Here is a 22,486-nt window from a genome sequence, read left to right as displayed (position 1 = left end):
GCAATCGCAACTATCACCATGCTCTCCATCACCACCACTGTGATCACAATGACAGATTGAAAAATAAAAAATGGGCAAAGCAACCAGAAGAATATAGTAAATAATAGAAGAAGGGGTTATAAATATGCTTGTTTTTTCAATTCAAAATTTAAATTTGAAATTTTTCGTTCTTCTTACCTGATATTAAGGAAGGAGTTGAAGAGGAAGGGTTGCCAGAGAGAAATAAATGTATGTAGCAAAGAATGAATAAAAAAACAGATGGACATTAAAAGGAGAAGTTGAAGGGAGAATTTTTAGAAGACATTAAAGATGTTGAAACTAATATTACTTCATACATAACCCAAATATTGATGCAGAAGAAATGAAGGAATGTGAGATCATAGATGATACACCGCATAAAGAGCACCATAATCAATCCAACTCTCAAGCTCTTTCCTGTAAGATTCGTCAGATTTCCACCACCTCACAACCCTATATTAATAGTTTAGTATTAGATTAATTATTAGTTCATATCAGTATTATCACTTTTTAATTTGGCATCAACTACTAATTTCGTATCCAACAAATTCAACCGCTAACAAAAATATGATTAAAATATGTTATTAAATAAATAATTTTTAAATAATTTAAAAATATGATAAAATTAATCAATAATGATTATATTTTTATATGTAACCAAAAAAATTTATATTTAACAAATGATTTATTTGTTTAATTTAAATTTTTGTGCTAATATTTAAATAAATATTTAAAAGATATATAAAAAATTATTATATCTATTATATATTACTAATTTTACAATTAAAATGTGTCACATATTACTTTTTTATTGCAATTAAAATCAAACTTTTTTCTCCAAAATTGAAAAATTCTCCCTTCTTCCTTACTAATTTTACAATCAAAATATGCCACATGTCATTTCCTCATTGCAATTGAAATCAAATATTTTTCTCCAAAATTAAAAAGTTCTTTCTTCCTTTCTCTCTCTTTATCTATCCTTCTCATTTTTTTAACCACTCTATCTTTTTTATATATCATTATCAATAACTAATTACAAATTTGACAATCAAAGTATGAAATATGACATTCTTTAATTGTATTAAAATTTAAATTAAAATATTAAAATTGAAATATACCTATATTATGTATCATATATTACTATCTAATTTAATAACCAAATGTGTCACATGATACTCTCTTATTAAAATTGAGAGAAAATATTTTCTTCCAAAATTAATAAACTATTTTCCTAAATTCTCTCATCTACCTCTCCATTTTTCTATTTATCTCTACCATTTTCACTCTATATATAATTTATATTTTATATTAGTAATTTGACAAATCAAAATATGTCATCCGATATTTTTTATTACATTTAAAATAAAATTTTTTCTTCTAAAATTAACAAACTCTCATTCTCATTCTTCATTTTTATCTTTCTCTCTCTTTTCTCTTCTCTATTTTTTCTACTTTTCTGTTCTACAGAAAATAAAATTAACAAAATAATATAATTTAAATAAAAAATATTATTATGTACATATTTTTTAGTTTTTTATTTAGTTTTAAATTTTCACTGCTGTTTCTAATCTATATCTTCTTTTTTCTTCTTTCAAATATTTATTACATATAATTTGGAGAAAATACTAATATTATAATTAAAAGTTAGAATAAAGATTCAATTATTTTAAAAAAAATTAATTTTGAGTTAATTTTATAACTATCAATATAACTTTTTTTATACTAATATCTAATATATTTTTATATACATAAAGAGAAAAAATATTATTTTTAAATAGTAAGTATAAAAATTAACTATTTCAAATTTTAGATAACGAATCTTAAAATTAAATATTAATAAAAAATTAGACTTTTTAATATAAAAAGTAATAACTAAAAATATTATTATTTAATTTTTTATCTACAAAGACTTTAGTCTTTTTAGTTGGTGACTTTTGTCAATCTATAACTTCTTTTTATAAAAGTAGTTTGATTCTATAAATCTTTTGTGCCATGTATAATCTATACTGTCAGGATAAAGTGGACCGTAATTTTAAAAAATTTATATTCCTATAATGTTATTACGGATAAAAATACTAGTTTAGAACAAAATTTAATCTCAAATTTAAAAAAAAAATCACTTAAAATTTACTAAAATTTAAGAATAAAAAGATCTTACCTATTTAATAATGATTACAAAATTTTTTTATCAAAATCTGATTTCTAAATTTTTTTTAAAAATATATATTTAATATCTAATTTTTTAATCGTATTTTTTGATATTTCAAGAATTTATTTGTCGTTAAAAAGTTTTAGAATTTTTTTGTTAGTGTTATTTTAATAATTTATTTTTTAATTTATATATGATTTTGAATTTGATTATTTCTAAAAAAATGGTATAATATCATTATTTACTGAGATATAGTGTTTAAAATTTGTCTTTGGCTTATTATATTTCTAAAATATTAAAAATATTAGAAAAAAACATCAGTCATCAGTGTTGTTTCTTTTTTTTTCCCTCATTTTCTATGTCATACTTACTCTCATTTAAAAATTAAAAAAACTATTTTATTTCATGCATTAAAAAAAATAAACTAACAAAATATTTAATTAAGAGACTTTTTTAAAATTTATAAATTAGTTATTAAATTAAAAATAACATAAAATAACATATTTTAATATTTTTAAAAGTACTTTTAATATTATTATTATTTACTTTGTCCAAAAAAATCAACAATTCATACATGATAATAAGATTATAGACAATCACATGTAAATTAAATTTATTAGATTCGAATTATTAAAGTGAACCGTTAGCTAATAAATCGAAGCTATTGCATTCTATTTATATAAGTCTTAAATCGAAACCCTTTGAGTCAATTTACTACAGTCAAAATTCAAATTTTTGTGGGTCCATTGTAAATCGAATTCATCCATATTGATTTACTATGCAAGAGGTCAAATCGAGCCTCTTTAATTCGATTTAGTAGTACATATGCATTTCAAGTAATTCGAATCTTGTAGATTCGATTTACTACTTAAATACCTATTTGAATTCAATTTATATAGAAATATAAATAGAGACATCTAGATAACGTTTTTAACTTTGAAAAATTCAGATAATTTTAGCAATCCTTTGGCTTTTATAGGTGAATTACCCTAAAATATTTTAAATTTATTAAAATATTATCTATTTATTTTTTTTTAGTAAGTTAATCATAATGTTATAGGCACCATAACATTTATCTTTTTCTAATTATAAAAGTATAAAATTACATTATATAATCAATATAAAAAAATAAAAAATATTTGATAACAAAAAAAAAAATTAACCAAAAATAACTATAATTTTAATATTTATTAATTATTATGACAATTAATAAATATTAAATAAAATAAATTTTAATATTTTTTATTTTTTTTCTAGTATTACCGAATATAATAATGCACATGGATCTAGACACGCTAAGCATTTGTATAAGATTTCTAAAAAGCAATTTTCTGGTAGCATAAGGGATGCCTTAATTAAGATGCAATAAACAAAGCCAATACTGCACGTGATTTACTAGACTCGAATTATGAATTTGTAATCTTAGGAATCAGGATCCAACTACAAATGTTGCATCGTTTGACCAGTTATATTAAAGAGAAAAGACAAATTGAGTTGGGATGAGATGCTACTTCTTTGCCTTGTTTCAGAGATTTGTAAATCTAGAATTGAATTCAATTATTTGCTTGAAACTCCAACTGCAAATTCCATTCTTTACTCTTAAATATACATGTTAAAGGGTGAAGTTGTAATAGTAATAGGTTAATTATTAAATGTTGTTGTTTTTTTATTTATATTTATGATTTTACTTAGAAATAATAAGTTTGTGTATTTTGTTTTTTTGTTTTTCCTGTTTTTTAGATCTATTTTTTATTTTTAAATATGTTACTTTTTTATTTTTTTAAATTTGTTTTCAGATTCGCATGGTGTTTCTTATAAAACGACAAGAAAAAGTGAGACTTACAAAGTGGTACTATTTGTATTATAAAAAAAAAATCAAGAATATTTACTTTAAGTTATGATCTAATATATATATTTTTTAGATTTATACATACTAAGATTGTGTAAAAATTTGTCAACGAATTATACTTTAAGTAATATGGTCTTTTCATCCTCACTTAAAAGTTTTAAATTTGAATCTTACTCCTAATTTTAGAAAAAAAAATTATGTGTATAATTATCTGTCTAAAATAATATTTACCTATTGCAGGTAATTGAAGATAAAGCAAATGACATCACAAAATAGTAGTCTAATTTTTATAATTCTTCACTAATAGAATGCACAACTAACACTAAAAATAAACCTCACTTAAAATTCTATTTTTTTTTTTATCACTTATGCATTTTGAAAATATACGTTTTTCAGTTCAACACAAAAGACACTACAGTTATTTATTCATAATAATATAATGTTATGATATTTTTAACTTTAAATTTATTTGTAGCATAGACAATATTTTACTTTTTTATTTCAGTTTAAATATAAGGGTAATGCTACCATGAGGAAGCAATTTTTTTTCCTCACCTATTCAAACTTACGTGGGCAAACGATAAATGTACGCGTGTAGTGTGGGTCTTGATGGAGGAGGACAAGATCTGCAAACTATCAAATCTGTGTTGCGTATTGATAGAAAATAATTAATTAAATGAAACCGATTAATGGTTAATGTTATTTATTAAGATTGTGGGCTTTTTTTTATTAGACCTTGAATGTTTTTGTTATCTAGTTGGTCTCCAACTGATTTAGGCTTAGAAAAAAAAAAATAACTGAATGTAAATTAAAAATATAGATTTAGTGTGATAAAAAAAAATTCACACAGAACAATGTAAAAAATGTTATTGAAATTAAAAATTAAATAGATTGAATTTAAATTAATAATTTAATGGGATTCAATTTGATAAAAATAAATGTACTGATAATTTGATATTATTTTTGTCGTATAATTAATTATGTATGTTCATTCGTAAATAATTATTTTTTTTGTTTTGAAAATAATTATTTTTTGTAATATACATAAGAAAAAGAATCAAATCTTCTATCTTTATGGTAATATAAATACAAATAGGGAGTTTTTATTATGTTAACATGACGCTCATACATTAAGTTTAAAAATTATTTGCTAGCTGTTGTCACTCAAAATCTTTAAAATTTTATTTATAAATTATAAATTATTATTTTTTTTAGATTGTCACTTTTTGAATTTTTAAATACGCTTTATTAGGTTATTATATATTTGGTTTTTAATATTATTAAACTAATTTAAAAAAATTATTTATAAATTATTTATTTTTTAAATTTTTAAATTATAGTTACATTTTATTCTTATTATATAATTATTACTCTTTTATTTAAAGAAAAAACAAATAAATTATAACTTTTGAAAAAATTAAGTTCACATAATAACTAATATGGATTTGAACCAACGTATCGATATGCACAGACTTCCAGAATCGTCAGGGATCTTATAATATGGATTTAGTTTTGTGAGTTTTGACATTCTCAATACTCCTAGATTTGATTACACCTAATTGGTTGGTAAGTTTATTGTTTTAGAAAAAATAAATTCATTGATAAATTTATTTATTTCATCGATTTTTTCTTAGCAAACTTATTGACAACAAACTCTTTTTATTATTTTAAGTTATTTGCTTAGGTTGTTACTTTTTAAATTATAAGTTATTTGCATTTTATTATTTTAAATTATTATTTATTATTTATTTAGGTTGTTATTTTTAATTTTAAGTTATTTACTTAGGTTGTTTTATTTAGGTTGTTATTTTTTAAAGGTTTAATTACTTTGTTGGTCCCTATAGTTTCACCAAATTGTTAATTAAGTCCCTATACTTTTTTTTTTCTTTCAATTGAATCTCTACACTACTTTAATTTTGTAATTAAGTCCTTCCAAGTATAATTAAGTCCTTCCAAGAGTTAAAAAATATTAAGTCCTTATTGCAGATCTTGTCTCCTCCATCAAGACACACACCACACGCATTCATTTATGGCAACTACTCCCATGAAGATGGCAAAAACATCTTCTCATGATGATCCTTGTTCAAAAAGTGTAACTTATTTATTTAGCAACATTTTAAATAAAAGTAACACTTTTACTTCAAATCAAATCAAGCCCTACAATCTATCATCCAATGGTCAAAATGATGTATCTTCACATGATGATAATCATTAAATCTTCATTGGAGTAGCCACCTTCATTTATTGTTTACCCACGTACGTACGTTTAACAGGTGAGAAAAAAAAATTGCTTCCTCAACGTAGCATTGGCCTAAATATAATACTTAAAGAAACTGTTTATCCGTCAAAAGTCAAAACAAGAATATCTTTTTTATTTCAATTTAAAAATATAATACTAAAAAAATTATTATTATATCGTGTACCTCGTGGCACAATTTTGTCAATTTTATTTTAATTTTAATGTGGAAAAAGGAAAATAAAGATAATAAACATTTATAGTATAATATAAAGACATTGGAGTTCAGTTTAGCAGCAGAGTAGTGTGTCTCTGAAAATCTATTTTTGTAGAAGTTAACTTTAATTTATTATCGGTTCCCATGGAATCTGCAAAAGAAGAAGTTGATACTAAGATAAAAGTTATGTTCTTACCATTCGCATCAACAAGCCACATCATACCAATGGTAGACATAGCCAGACTCTTCGCTATGCACGGAGTCCATGTTACCATAATAGCCACCCCAGTAGCAGCCTCATTGTTCCAGAGCTCCGTCGGCCGCGACTCCTCGCTCGGCCGTTCAATCAGAACTCACGTCGTTAAGTTCCCGGCCGCAGAAGTCGGTCTTCCCGTTGGTGTAGAAACATTCAACGCCGATACGGCACCGGACATGCTTCCCAAAATCGCAAAGGGACTGAATCTGCTGGAAAAGGAGATTGAGAAGTTGTTTGAGGAACTGGAGGCAGATTGCATTGTCACTGACATGTTCTACCCTTGGACTGTAGATGCTGCAGCCAGGTTGGGGATTCCTAGGTTGATCTTTCTTGCTGGAAGCTGCTTTGCTCATTCGGCACAACACTCAGTTAAGAAATTGCGAATTTGATTACTAAGAAAAGGAAAAGTATAGGTAACCAACAATATTTTTGAATAATGGGTAAACAATGTGAATTAATAGGGTTAAAAAAATAAATTTAATTAGTAGTATTAAATTATAGTATAGTGTATTTTCATTTGATTGGTGATCGTTCATGTTGTTTAAAATTTTCATTATTTACCTAGCACTCTCCGAAAAGAAAATACTAATGTCAAAATAACATCTATTATAAAGAGAGTAGACATAGCAACATTGATAATCCACTATCAAAAATCGTAGATTGATAAGCCAAAGAATATATCAATTGAAAAAGTAGCATTTGACTAATTTGAAATATAAATTGATAAATTTATAGAATTTTAAAATTATATATTACAAGGAGAGTTAATTTTCTATTGTAATAAGTTCCATTTTTACTGTATTGAGTTCTTTCCTTCAAAAAAAAAGAAAAAAAGAGATTACAATGAGAGTTAAAAAAGAGAGAGAAAATCTGACTTTAATGCAAACTAGATGAGATGGGGATGAAATCTTGAACATTTTTTCTATGTATATATCCACTTATTGAAATCTTTATAAGACTAAAAAAATTGTTAATGCAATTCATTTACTATTTTGCTTCGAAATGAACATTTTCTCTTGCTTGATGATGAAAATTATTTTGCATAACAAACATTGCACTCTTAAAGTTGTAGAGTTGGAGACCAATAAAACTTTCATTAATGTTTGCGAAACATATATAGGTCAAGACTTATGCTCCTCATAAAGACATAAAATCCGACAGCACTGATGACAAGTTTTCATTGCCTGGTTTGCCGCACCGCCTGGAGATGACGCCTTTGCAGCTGCCGGATTGGCTTAGAGAACCCAACGGCTACACCCATTTGATGGAGATGATTAGGGACTCAGAGAGAAGAAGCCTCGGATCCGTGTTTGATAGCTTCTACGAGCTCGAAGGTGAGTACCTGGATCATTACAAGAAAGCCATGGGAACCAAGAGTTGGAGCTTGGGACCTGTTTCCATGTGGGCGAACCAAGATGCTGCTGATAAAGCCGGAAGAGGACAAGCCAAACTTGAACAAAAAGGAAAAGAAGAAGAAGAAGAAGATTCTGGGTGTCTTAAATGGCTTCATTCCAAGCCTGAGAATTCTGTTCTGTATGTGAGCTTTGGGAGTATGAGCAAGTTCCCTTCTTCGCAGCTTGTTGAGATAGCTCAAGCTCTTGAAGATTCTGGGCACGATTTCATGTGGGTTGTTAAGAAAAAAGATGGTGAAGATGGGAGTTTTCTTGAGGAATTTGAGAAGAGAGTGAAGGCAAGCAACAAAGGTTACTTGATATGGGGTTGGGCACCACAGTTGCTGATACTGGAGAATGCAGCCATTGGAGGAATTGTAACTCACTGTGGCTGGAACACGGTGATGGAAAGCGTGAACGCGGGTTTGGCCATGGCCACATGGCCTATGTTTGCTGAACAGTTTTTCAATGAGAAGCTTTTGGTTGATGTGTTGAAGATTGGGGTGGCGGTTGGAGTGAAAGAATGGAGAAAGTGGCAGGAGTTTGGAGAAGAGGTTGTGAAGAAGGGTAAGATTGCAAAGGCCATAGCTTTGTTGATGGGTAATGGAGAGGAGAGTGTTGAAATGAGGAGAAGAGCAAGAGAGCTTAGTGATGCTGCTAAAAGAGCAATACAGGTTGGTGGCTCTTCTCACACCAATCTTCTTCAATTAATTCAGGAACTCAAGTCTTTGAAACTTGATAGGGCTAATGGAAAGTGAAATGGCAGTGTCATGAATCACTCAAATAACAGTCTCTTTTAGTTTTATTTTACTTTTGGAGTTTACCAAACTAAAGTTTTGATATCATATATCATAAGACCACTTATTTCAAAGGTTTAAACCGATAAGAGTAGTCACAAAAAAAAAAAAAATTGATAAGAGAAGATAACATTAATAATTATATCTCTAATAGATAGTCTCTTTTGAATTAGTTACCGATTTTTAATAAGAACCCTTTTAAATGCATGTTTCAGGGGTTTTATTTATTGAATTTAGATCCTCTAAATTTTGAATTTTTATTTTAGAAGGTAAAACGTGATCTCTCACCCTTAAATGGTTTCTCTCTCATATTTTCTCTTGATTCCACCTATGAAATAAATGGTGAAAGATCACACTTTACACTCTAAATTAAAATTCAAAATTTAAGAGAATCCAAATTTTTATTTTTCGAAAGAAGTGATCAAATGAGTTATTTCGAATAAAAGATCGAGCGGTTATGTAAGTAGAGAAGTTGAAGACATTCACCATATGGGGAATTTATGAGTAAGCGTTTAATTAGCCAATGGGCGGGAACGGTTACCAAGAAGTGCGCATTCAAGGTTGTGTTTCTGTAATTAATTGTCAGTTACAAAAGTTGATTATAAATACCAGAAAGTTTTAGGGAATAAAGATTGGAACTTTAACTCAGAAAATACTCAAGCACACTCACATCCCCAGAGAATTTCTGAGTCTGCGATCGAGTTACTTTTCTGTAGGGTTCATTCCATGTTTTTACTCTTTTAATTTATTTTCTTGTAAACTTTATTTTTCAAGCAAGTTTATTTTCCAAGTATCATTTAATTTCAACGTCCAATTTACATTTCTGCACTTTTAACTTTCATGTCAAAGCCCTTTGACTCGGTTGAAGGCATTTTACTGTTTTCTTTTAATTTCAACGCAGTTTTTTCCGATTTCAGCACATTTTCTTTTCGAAAGCTTTATTCATTCGCTTCTTTTACCATTTTATAAATTTTAATTTATCTTTTATCCCATTACCCGTCTAATCGAAGACACTTTGATGCGCTTTTATAAAATTGGTACCTGCAAAGAGGAGTAGGTTTCGCTCCCAGAACACTAGATATCGAACCACCATCGATTTGCTAAAAATCGACAAAAAAAATTGGCACGCCCAGTGGGACAGTTTTAAAATTGAAGTGTGTCAAAAAGTTTTTATATCATTTGATGTATGCGATTGAGAAGTGGAAAAATCATTCACATGGCTGATGAAGTGTCAAATGTGAATGGTGGTTCCTCCACCAATGATAGTCTACCAGTAATTGTGCAACAAGCAGACGTGACTTCACATTCGGAAAGTGCAATTGGAAGTGAAAGTGTAGCGGTTACAACCGCGCAAACTGGGAATGTTGGACGCAATATTCGTCCACATGGTACTCTATTACCAACCCAGCCTCCATTAACCACTGGTTGACCTCCTTATGGTCTTCCTCCTGGCTATGTTCCACCAGTGGGTAATTTTGTGCCTCCCGTATGATTTGGGAGTATAAATGGAGGAAATAATTCTCAAAATCCACAACAACATTCCGAGTACTCTCGTGACTATAATGTGGGCTCTACTTCGAATGCTGCTAATTCGATGGCAGTATATCGACAGCAAGTAAAAGAAAATCATCATGACTTGGTCAATTTGCTGACTCAACAGATGACCACAATTCTGAATCCAATGATGGCTTATCACGAATCGAAATTCGAACGTCTTGCTAGACAAGTCGAATGAATTGCTCGAATCGTAGATTATGAGGAAGGTGAACGACATGATGCCAGGGAAAATAATGAAGGATTCGAAAATGCTTTTCAAAATGAAAATAATGTTTTGAATAGAGAAAATCCTCATGTAGTTCTCCGAGGTCAAAATGCTGATGACTTTTTAGCCATATTACGTGCTAATTATGGCGGTGAACTTTATCAAGTTACCAGGGAAAATAATGAAGGATTCGAAAATGCTTTTCAAAATGAAAATAATGTTTTGAATAGAGAAAATCCTCATGTAGTTCTCCGAGGTCAAAATGCTGATGACTTTTTAGCCATATTACGTGCTAATTATGGCGGTGAACTTTATCAAGTTACCAGAACTGTGGAAGAAGTACTCAATCGAGTTGGTCTGCATGTTGATTTTATGAATCGACCTCATTTTGTGTTTGCTTTTCCCCAAGTTGTTCAAATGGCTGAAGTTCCAAGAGGGGTGAAAAATAAAAAAATAGTCACAAAGTTTGCTGGAGAAGTTGGAGAATCAACTACTGAACATGTCGCTCAATATTTGGTTGAGATTGGAAACTTAGCCAATGATAAAAATTTGAAAATGAAGTTTTTTCCTTCTTCGTTAACAAAGAATGCATTTACTTGGTTTTCGAATCTTAGACCAAATTCGATAACGACATGGAATCAGTTAGAAACTGCTTTTCATGCTCAGTTCTATCGAGGGAAAATGAATGTGGCAGTTACTGATCTAGTGGCTCTGAAATGTGAAGATGGTGAAACCATCGACGATTATATGATACGTTTCAAGAACGCTAGGAGTAGGTGCTATGTTTCATTGCCTGAGAGTGAAGTGGTGAAAATAGCAACTATGGGGCTAGGATTTTATATGCGCAGAAAGTTGCTTAATGTACATATCCCTGATTTAGCCTATTTGGCCGAAAAGGTTCTTCAGACTGAACTTATGAAGAAAGAGAAAGAGAAATATAGGAGTGAGCAACGATCAAAGAGCAAACCTTTTACTCGAAAAGAAAAAGTTGCTTATGTGACTGTGGAGTCCTCAGAAAAGGAACTCGATTTCGAGACAGATGTCGATTTGGCCGAACTTAAGAAGGGCCCCATATGTCTATTCTTTACTTAAAAAGCTTCCTAGTAATGAAAAGTCGAATGATTCAAAACTAAAAAGTGGAAAGAAATACAGTTTTGATATTTCGAAATCTAATCAGATTTTCGATGTGTTGCTTAAAGGTAAACAGTTAATTCTGCATGAGGGTAGAACTTTATTTTCGGTGAAAGATTTGAAAGAAAAACCTTATTGTAAATTTCACCAAGCAACAAGTCATTCGACTAACAATTGTGTTCGTTTCAGGGACTTAATTCAGGAAGCAATAATGGAGGGACGATTGAAATTCGATGATGGAAAGAAGGAAATGAAGGTTGATGTCGATCCCTTCAATGTCGATGCTAGCTTTGTTGAGCCATGTTTCGGAGTAAACATGGTTGGCATGTCCTATGACTTTGACGTGGCTCTTGATGATTTTGAGTCACAAGTTAGATCGGTGTATCCCAGAGCGGGAGATGGTTTGTTGGACCTTTTGGTTCAGCAAAAGATTAAAGACCGGGACGTATCTTTGTGTCCACGGTGTAATGCTGTTTTTGATGCCGAAGCAGCGGCAATTTTCGAAAAGGAGAGAATAAAGAAAGAATTGGCTCATAGAGAAGAGCAGGCGCGTCAGAGACAGCCGATTTGGCGCATAGAGGGTCAGAGTTCTAAGGCTCCTCAACAAAGTATGACTACACCTTTAAGTCGATCTCAGGCTATAGGTGTCCAGTGGGTTCGAAACTGTCAGGAGTTCCAGAAGCGGGATGCTCTATATCGACGTAACCCACAGTGGGGTCATCAGGGACCTCCTCGAAATCGATATCCCTACTATCGTGGTCGAGCCAAAGGGTATCCGAGAGGCAGAGGAGGCAGGAGAAACTTCAATCAAAATAAAAAGCCTCAGGCGGAAGTAAGCAAGGGGGCAACCCCTTCTGTGCATTCCCAAATTGCCTTTCCTTCTGATGGAGAGACTTGTCCAAAGGGAATTTTATCTCCTGCAAAGGTGGAAAAAGGCAAAGATGTAGCTCAATCCTCAGGGGTTGATAAAAGTAAATAAGTTGATGTTGATGAAGAATATTTCGAAGAAGGGGATGATGACATGATCGGAACGATTTCGATCATTCCGACCGAGTATCTGGGAGAATATGAGGGTGACCCAGATGAAGACTATGATATGGAGGATGAGCCGGGGTATTTTCTTCGACCCACTGAAAAACAAATGTCTCATCTCCGCCCACTTCATATAATCACCACCTTGAGTGGAATTAACGTAAACAAAGTCTTGATCGATGGTGGGACAGCAATCAGTCTTTTGCCTGAAAGGATGTTAATGAAGGTGGAAAAACATCCTGATGATTTGGTCCCCACAAATATTGTTGTGACGGACTTTAGTGGGGCTTCATCTCCGGCAAAGGGGCTGGTCACTTTGACTGTAAAGGTTGGCTCATCTGAGCGAAACACAGTGTTTGTGGTGGTTCCATCAAAGGCAAGTTATAATGCTTTGCTGGGGCGAGACTGGATCCATGGTGTGGGAGCCGTACCTTTTACTATACACCAAAGTGTTCTTCTTTGGACGAAGGATGGCAAGCCTAAAGTCATTAAGGCAGATTTGAACCTCTATGTCGAACAACTGCATATTGATTTCAGGATGTATAGTCCTAAGTTGAAGCATTTGAATGTTGATAGGACACTAAACTCTTATAATTGTGAAGGTTGCTAGTTGTCCTTGGAAGGTTTATCCGTGAAGCTGCGTTATCCAGAGTTGGATTTTACTCCAACTGGTTGGGATTGTCTTCCTTGAAGGTCTTCAGAAGGGTCGCTCTATGGACCAGGTGGAAGAAGTTTCCGATTACCTGAAAACTCTGCATAATTATTTAAATGATTGTCTTTCTGTAGGAAATAAAGATGATTCTTTTGATGAAGTAGAATCACATAGGTTCAAAGTTCTTTTAATGATAATTGTATCAACTCGATATCTTCAATCGAGTTTAGTCATAGTTTACTTGTTCCTTCTTTATGTAATGGAAGTAATGTTGCTGGCCAAACTGCTGATTTAGTGGCAGAGGCGCATTGTATTGAAAATCGAAGTAATTTTAATTCAATAAATGATCAAGTTCATCCTACTCCCAATGAGTCTATTGATTTTTCTTTTGATTGCATCTATGACCTAGAACCTTTGGGTTTTGAAAGGTATTCAGTAAAAGATGATGACCATTTCAAAGAGTTTGAATCTCAAGATCCCTTGGAAGAAATTAATTTAGGGACTCCTGATGATGTTCGAATTACATATATTTGTAAAGATCTTGTTGATCCATTTTGAACTGAACTTTTTCATCTTTTATATGAGTTTAAAGATTGTTTTGTTTGGGATTATCATGAGATGCCTGGTATCGATCGTTCTCTTGTAGAACATCGATTAGAATTGAAACCAAATGCTCGACATGTGAAGCAAACTCGACGCCGTTTTGCTCTAGAAATTAATCAAAAGATTAAAGAAAAAATTGAACGCTTGATTAAAGTGAAATTTATTCGAACCGCGCGATATGTGGAATGGGTTTCGAATATTGTTCTTGTGATGAAGAAGAATGGGAAGTTAAGAGTATGCATTGATTTTCGCGATTTGAATAATGCTATTCCAAAGGATGAATACTTTATGCCTATTGCAGATATGTTGATCGATTCTACAGCAGGAAACGAAATTTTAAGTTTTATGGACGGTTATTCAGGATATAACCAAATCTTCATTGCAGAAGATGATATGTCTAAAACTGCTTTTCGTTGTCCTGGGGCGTTAGGCACTTATGAATGGGTAGCTATGCCTTTTTGTTTGAAAAATGCTGGTGCTACTTATCAGTGAGCGAAGAATGCTATATTCCATGAATATATTGGAAATTTATGGAAGTTTACATTAATGACGTCATGGTCAAGTCGATTTTGGTAAATCAACATATTGATCACCTAAGACAAGCATTTGTCACCATGAGAAAAAAAGGGATTGAAAATGAACGCTTTAAAATGTGCTTTTGGGGTATCGGCTAGAAATTTCCTAGGTTTTGTTGTCCATAAAAAGGGAATTGCAATCGATAAAAATAAGGCAGATGCAATATTGGCGTTATCTACACCTAAATCGAAAAAAAAAACTGCAATCCTTTCTAGGAAAGGTGAATTACCTCAGGAGGTTTATTTCGAATCTCTCTGATCAAACTCGAGTGTTTGCTCCTTTAGTGAAACTAAAGAATGACTCACGGTTTGAATGGACGAATGAGCATCAACTAGCATTCGATTCGATTAAGGCTTATTTATCTAAGGCTCCAATTATGGCGAATGTTCGTCCACATGAGCCTTTGAAGTTGTACATTGCAGCATCTATAAATACAATTGGATGTATGTTGACCCAAGATGATGAGAATGGGCATGAACAGGCAGTTTATTACCTTAGTCGCGTTTTAACTGATATCAAGACAAGGTATTCCCCGATAGAAAAATTATGTCTATCTTTATACTATGCCTGTATGAAATTGAAATGTTATATGGTGGCTAAATCGGTGAAGGTTATAGCACAAACTGATCTCATCAAATATATGTTAAGTTTCCCAATGTTACGAGGACGTTTAGAAAAACGGATGCTAGCCTTAACAGAGTTTGATTTGCAGTATGTCCCAGCCAAAGCTGTGAAAGGACAGGTCATTGCAAATTTTCTGGTAGATAATTCGAAAGATCTGAATGACTAGGGGAAAATATAATCGATGTTAGAGTCGATTATTGGAAGTTATATTTTGATGGATCGAAGCATAAAGATGGTGCAGGAGTTGGAATCCTTATTATTTCGCCAGAAGAGATTCCATCAGAATTTCTATTCGAATTAAAATATCATTGCTCGAATAATGTGGCAGAATACGAAGCCTTGATTCTGGGTCTCGAAATATTAATCAATAAAGGGGCTTTGGAAGTCCAGATATTAGGGGATTCCCAGTTGGTTTTGAAGCAGTTATCGAAGGAGTTTAAATGCAATAATGAGAAGTTGCAAAAGTATTTAACAACTACTTGGGAGTTGTTAACCTCCTTTCGAAAAGTTTCTTTGGTTCATATTCCAAGGATTCATAATGAAATTGCTAATGAATTAGCCCAAATCGTTTCGAGATATAGAATTGGTCTAGAAACTCTTAAGAAGTTGGCTAGTATCCGTCAAATATTAGTGCTTGCAAGTGAAAGAGAAGTTTTGTGCATTGATGAATGGAAAGATACTGATTGGAGGAAGCCTATTGCTCAGTATTTAAAGGATCCCAATATTCCAGTTGTTAAAAAAATGAAAAATGAAATTGCAAGCAATAAATTTTGTCTTGATGGCTAATGAGTTGTATAAGAAAGGGATCGACGGAAGTTTGTCGAGATATTTAGGCCAAGATGATCAAAATATTGCTTTGGGCGAAGTCCATAATGGGATATGCGGTGCCCATCAGGCTGGAAAGAAAATGAAATGGGTGTTATATCGTAATCATGTGTACTGGCCATCTATGATAAAAGATTGTATTGATTATGCAAAGGCGTGTCAAGAATGCCAGAAACATGGTTCAATATAGCAGATTCCAGCATCTGAGTTGCATTCGATAATAAAACCATAGCCGTTTAGAGGTTGGGCTTTGGATTTGATTGGGTTGATCCACCCTCCTTCATCAAAACAACACAAGTTTATCTTGGTAGCAATTGATTACTTTACAAAGTGGGTTGAAGTAATTCCCCTAATAGAAGTTGGTCAAAGTGAAATAATAGACTTTGTTGAGGAACATATTATCCATCGATTTGGAATTCCTCAAACATTAAGTACTGATCAAGGAACTATGTTTACTGGTCAGCGAATTAAAAATTTCACAGTCTCGAGGAATATCAATATGATTACCTCAACTCCTTATTATGCTCATGCTAATGGACAAGTTGAGGCATCAAATAAAATCCTGATAAGTTTGATAAAGAAGCATATCGGGAATAAACCTCGAACGTGGCATGAGACTTTAAGCCAAGTACTATGGGCTTATCGAAATTCACCAAGAGGGTCAACAAATACTTCACCCTATAAATTAGTTTACGGGCATGATGCAGTGCTACTATTAGAAATTAATTTGAATACTTTGAGAGTATCAAAACAGAATGATTTGCCAGTTGATGATTATTGGAATGCAATGTTTGATGAGTTGAATGAATTAGACTCATAGCGAATATTGTCACTTGAAAATATGGTTTGACAAAAAGAGAACATTGCTCGAAGTTATAATCGTCGAATAAGAGAGAAATATTTTAATATAGGCGAGTTGGTTTTAAAAGTTATTTTGCCAATAAAAAAAAATCAAAATTTCTTGGCAAATGGTCCCATACTTGGGAAGGCCCTTTTCAAGTGATAGGGTTATATTCTGGAAATGCATATCAAATCAAGGATATCGAGTCAGGAAAAATAATTAACTCGATTAATAGAAAGTATTTGAAGCAATATTATTGTTGGCTAAATTAAAGTCAAACATGCATAAGTCCAGAAAAGATAAAAAAACCATTACAAAAAGTAAAGCTTGAAGTAGAAAATTTCAAGGTGCCAAAAGTCTTGCCAAGTCTAAGCGTAGCTTTGCCCTGTTGTTGTCCAAAGTTGAAATTGCCTCAGCATGCTTGAACTTGTCAAATTGGACCTTGTCAAGTTGTTTCTTATATTCTTCTTGCTTGGTCTCAATAGAAACAATTTCTTGAATGATTTGTTGTTGTTCTTGCTGGGCAGTGGTCAGAGGTACGGCTATTTCAGCCCGTCTCTCGCGTACTTGGCAAGCTTTTCATTGATTTGGGCTAACTCTGTTTCGAGCTTTATCTCTTCCTTATCATAAAAGGCTTCAATAGAGATAGCGTGAGAGATTCTCAGATCGAACTCTTCCCGAGAAGCTTTCTTCGGTTGAAGAGCAGAGGCACAATTATCTACTTCAGTTGTGATCTTAGCCTCTTCGTTTTCGATCTCTTGGAGTTTATTCTGAAAAGCTACGCTATTGTTGGAAAGTTGCTTGAATTGTTGGATTATGGCAGAATACGGAGTAGAAGCCGGAAATTCAAAGGGAGAATTCAAAAGATCAGATAAAAGCTGGTTGAGGAGGGTGTCCTTGATCCATGCAGTAGGTGGGTGATCCAAGAGTTTGAGAAGTGATCGAAGCCGTTCTCGAGTGTCAACATCCAACTCGAATAGAGGACTGGATGAAGATGGTCTAGGAAGTGTTGGAACGGAAACGAATACTTCGTCCTCTTGGATAACTCGATTTAAGACAGAGATCAGGTTATCCAATGTAGCACTTGTAGGTGTGGTAGAAGTACCCAAGTGTCCAGATTCTTGACCAGGAGGAGTTTGAAACTCAGCCTATTGAGGGGGACTGGAGAATCTTTGAGGAATTTCTAAGACTCTGGATTGAGGCGAGTCTGAATTAGCAGTTTCAGCGACTCGAGAAACAGAATCAGAATCTGGGGCTACTTGGTTTTCAGTAGAAAGTGGAGCTTGGTTGTTTTGAAGAAATTGGATCAAGGATTTGTGTTGGTGTTGGAGAATATTGTGAAGGGTCTTTTGTTGAATCAATCACTGGTGTTCCGGTGGGAGGTGGAAAAGCAGCCTGTAGTGGTTCGACAGATCCCGTAAATTGAATCGAATCATGAGATGTGGAATGGCCCAAATCCAGGTGTTGTTGCAGAAGTGGTTGATCAGGTGCCATAGAAGATGTGATTGAGTGAGCAGCAGTGGTAGGCTGATATAAAAGGTACACAGTTATAAGTTAAGATTTATTCTAACTTAAATGAAATATGTAGAAATGATAATGTTACCAGAGTGTGTCTTGGCCTTCGAATTAGCTGAGGACCAGGGTCTGAATCAGCTGTATCCTCTGATTGAGAGGAAGCAGCAAGGATGTTCCGGATGGTTTGATCACTTCCATTAGAGCTTTCACTTGATGGTTGCAATTGTAACTGATAAAGAAAGTCAAAATTAAGAATTGACAAGTAAATATGATTTTCGAAATGTTCTAATTCGAAGTGCATGGGTGTGTGTAAGGAAGCAATTACCCTTCTAGAAGTCCTGGTGGGAGTCCTTCGACTTTTATGTTGAGGTTGTCGAGAGGAGGCTGCAGTATCAGCTTTTCTTTTGTGAGATTTTTTGGGAGAACCTTCAGCAGCAGGGGCTGTTCGAATGGCGGATTGCTGGATTTCCTCCAAAGTGCGATTATACCTAGAGTAGTAAGCAGTCCACCATTCGAAACATGACTTAGTGATGTATGAGCTGCGATCATAAACAAGGAAATTGAAACGTTCCCTGTGTTGTTGTTTTGTTGCGAGGAGGAAATTGAGGTCATTCTGAGAAGTCAGAGTGATGTGGCAAAGTGGCTTGCTGTTTCGAGGAAAATGGGTTGGAATGGCTTGTGAAAATCCTAGTTGCCTAGCTATAAGGTGAGGTGCGTACATGGTCACATTGAATTTTTCTTTTTTGTGCTGGGGTAGCCCCGTAGGAATTACTTGAACAGCTAGCAAGTTTGCCCAGTTTCGATTAGCCAGTTCATTTTCCTCAGTATCATGTGGAAAGAGCAAGCGATCGAGCCACGCAGGACCACAATTTTGACGCAAAAAGGGGGCGAAATTGAGGTTTTCATTATCAAAATATTTGCAAGTATGGAAGAGAGAAAAAACTGCCCAAAATCGGTCTTCATCCGATTGTGTATTTAGAAAGTTTGGCTTGTAGTCAGCCAGTCGGAAGCCCTCGATGTGTTGCTTGTCAATAGCGCCACCTCCAAACTTTGTCATATACTTTTCAAAAATGGCATTAAGCCATAGTTGAAGAAGTCCGAGGGGACCACCAGTACTGGTCAGATTATTGTTTCGAAGACAATGCACAAATTGACCAAGCTCTTCAAAAACATACCCTAGAAGAAGCTTGGCCAGATTAACAGTATTACCTTCGTGAAGCAGAGCAGCCAGAGGCAGGAAAAATTTTGACATCTGGACACTTCGAGAACAGAAAATGATGGAGGTAATCTTCAAAGTAATCCTTGAAGTTACCATCGAGCCTCATAGTGATCCCTGAAGTTAAAAATTACTCATATTCATCCTTGAAGTTGCACTCCGGGACTCAGACTCGTCCTTCTGGCCAATTTCGTCCAGCTGGCGCAACCAGAAAGCTGAGTTGGACTCGTTGGTGACACGCTGTCAGCACAACGGCTAGCTGACGTGGCGACATAAACTGTTTTGATTCAATTTGGTCCCTAAATTGAGATTAAAAACCCTAATCCCCAATTGAGTCTCTTCTCCTCTCTTTTCCATCGCACCAAACGTGACTCTCTTTTGTTGCTTCTCCTACAGTGTCTTCTCCATCTTCAAAAACCACACGGTTCCTGGCAAAAGCTCTAATGAACACTTATCCCAGTCTGACAAAATGGTTCCTGGCATGCCATGAAGCTTGACAATGTTAATGAAAAACAACTCAATAGTCAACATAGCATTGTAATCACCTTTAAGCAGTAGAACGTGTGCATATTTGAAGAGTTGATCAATTACTACTAGCACAGTAGCACCGCTGTGAAACCATGTGAATTTGGCAATCCTGTGATAAACTCCAGGCTTACATCTTTGCAAACATTTTTTCAGGAATCAGTAGTGGTTGTAATAATATGGAATTCACATGGGCACCTTACTTTTAAGTATTTTATACTAATCTTATCTAATAAAATTGTGTAGAGTATGATATAAATTCTTATATTCTTACAGTCTTACTTTGGGTGCATCAAACGATTTATTACTATTAATATTTTTGCAGATATCTTATGTCTGGAGATATATCTGCTAAGGCACCTCACATGCAATTATTTTCTAAGTTATTTCAAACTATAGGGTGTTTTGGTTATTTCCCCATTACTTTTGTGAGTTGTGTTATCATGAATTGTAACTAATATCTTACTTTCTTTCCCTTCTTTTATTGGAAACTTGAAGTAATTTATACCTCATGGCTATCAGGTTTCAGATTTCTTGGCAAGGCAAATGAAGTGCATAGGTACTTGTTTTTTGAGCTTATAATCATGGAAACTTCTGCAATGGCTTTATTATCTTATAAATTTTTATTTCCTTTGTGATGGCTGTTTTTTTTGGTGGTTTGGACTATTGATTTACAAGATATGTGATAGTTTGTATAAGTAATTTATATCCTTCATTTTCATTTTTAGGTAGCAGATGTAAATTCAACAACAGGCGCAATAATGTCATTATGAAAATTCATCAAACACCTTTGGTCATGCTGCCAATCCCTGTCCAACACATTCTCCTTCTCCACTCTTTCCACCCAAACTCCAAAAAGCCACCACCACCGTGTCGAACAATTAGGAATAATTTTGCTGGATACTTGTGGTTTTTGAAGGGCGATTTGAGTGAGATTCTTGATACTATGGATCAGAATGTGGTCAAAAAGTGTGTCTTGAAAAAGGTACAAAGGATAGGAAAATATTAGATTTGATAAAATTTGCACTTAAAGAGCATCCTTTGAAGTGTGTGTCTAGGAATGATGAGGAGAAGGAAGAGTTGAGGAATGTTAAGAAGAGGAGGGCTACTAAGAAGAGGATTCTCAATGAGAATGAGCCAAAGTCGGACCCATATTGGTTGAAGACTTTCTTCGATTTCACGCCAGAGGAGGCTGCTAAGGTACCTGATTATGGTTATTGTGGGATTTTAAGTCTATTGATTGCTAATGTCTGCCTTAATAAATTGGATCACATGATGGAATGGATGATTGTTGAGTTTTTTAGGCCTTGTAAGTTTGATTCAATATGGCGGTATTCAATTAATGATGGTTGTCAAAGCCCTGCGTGGTCGGAGTTTGTTCCAGCCAGTGGAAAGGAGAAGACTAGGAAGATGGATTACATAAGATATGGGGGTCACTTCTTAATTGGAATTAGAGGGCCTAGGGAGAATGCAGTGGAAGTTAGGAAGAAAATTATTGAGTTTTGTGTGAGTACTTTTGGATTAAGGTTGGATAATTCGAAGCTAGAGATTGAGCATATTTCAAGGGGGATCCAGTTCTTGGATCATATAATATGCCGGAGGGTGATATACCCAACATTGCGTTACACTGGTTCTGGAGGTAACATTGTGAGTGAAAAGGGTGTTGGAACCTTGCTTTCGGTTACTGCTAGCTTGCTGCAATGCATTCGTCAATTTAGGCATCTAAAACTGGTGAAGGGTGACAAGGACTCGAAGCCACTTCCTTGTACTCCTATGTCGTAGTTTTTGAAGATGGAGAAGACATGGTAGGAGAAGCAACAGAAGAGAGTCACCTCTAGTGCGATAGAAAAGAGAGGAGAAGAGACTCAATTGGGGATTAGCATTTTTAACCTCAATTTAGAGACCAAATTGAATCAAAACAGTTTATGTCGGCACGTCAGCTAGCCGTTGTGCTGACAGCGTGTCACCAACGAGTCTAACTCAGCTTTCCGGTTGCGCCAGCTGGACGAAATTGGCCGGAAGGACGAGTCTGAGTCCCGGAGTGCAACTTCAGGGATGGATATGAGTAATTTTTAATTTCAGGGATCACTATGAGGCTCGATGGTAACTTCAGGGACCACTTTGAGGCTTAGGCATTTAACCAATAGAATAAAAATGCTACATGTTCGTCGTCTGTGACGGGAGTGCCCTCTTTGCCCATGTGGTGAGCAATGAAATCACTGTAAGAGCTAGTAGGGGCAATGTTGTAGTGGCGTCTTGGTTGCATGTCAG

General features: G+C 33.7%; 4 protein-coding genes across 4 annotated transcripts; all 4 read left to right on the top strand.

Annotated features, from left to right (window-relative positions):
* Positions 1–6,532: 6,532 nt before the first annotated feature.
* On the top strand, positions 6,533–8,995 carry LOC112748521 (soyasapogenol B glucuronide galactosyltransferase). Its single transcript, XM_025796754.3, has 2 exons — positions 6,533–7,093; positions 7,846–8,995. Exons 1-2 carry the CDS (start codon positions 6,614–6,616, stop codon positions 8,872–8,874), a joined length of 1,509 nt encoding a protein of 502 aa, XP_025652539.1. The 5' UTR covers positions 6,533–6,613; the 3' UTR covers positions 8,875–8,995.
* Positions 8,996–12,827: 3,832 nt separating this feature from the next.
* On the top strand, positions 12,828–14,585 carry LOC140179081 (uncharacterized). The gene is made up of 4 exons (XM_072217684.1): positions 12,828–13,440; positions 13,532–13,664; positions 13,757–13,815; positions 14,083–14,585. Exons 1-4 carry the CDS (start codon positions 12,828–12,830, stop codon positions 14,583–14,585), a joined length of 1,308 nt encoding a protein of 435 aa, XP_072073785.1.
* A 460-nt stretch (positions 14,586–15,045) lies between these two features.
* On the top strand, positions 15,046–16,079 carry LOC140179080 (uncharacterized). Its single transcript, XM_072217683.1, has 2 exons — positions 15,046–15,429; positions 15,519–16,079. Exons 1-2 carry the CDS (start codon positions 15,046–15,048, stop codon positions 16,077–16,079), a joined length of 945 nt encoding a protein of 314 aa, XP_072073784.1.
* A 4,682-nt stretch (positions 16,080–20,761) lies between these two features.
* Positions 20,762–21,997, top strand: LOC112747809 (nuclear intron maturase 1, mitochondrial-like). The gene is made up of 3 exons (XM_025795999.1): positions 20,762–20,774; positions 20,944–21,184; positions 21,274–21,997. The coding sequence occupies exons 1-3, from the start codon at positions 20,762–20,764 to the stop codon at positions 21,995–21,997; spliced, it is 978 nt and encodes a 325-aa protein (XP_025651784.1).
* Positions 21,998–22,486: the final 489 nt, after the last annotated feature.

This window comes from Arachis hypogaea, chromosome 15 (genome assembly GCF_003086295.3).
Source record: "Arachis hypogaea cultivar Tifrunner chromosome 15, arahy.Tifrunner.gnm2.J5K5, whole genome shotgun sequence".
NCBI lineage: Eukaryota > Viridiplantae > Streptophyta > Magnoliopsida > Fabales > Fabaceae > Arachis > Arachis hypogaea.
Note: the sequence above shows the minus strand (reverse complement) of the source record. Positions and strands in the feature narration are given on the sequence as shown.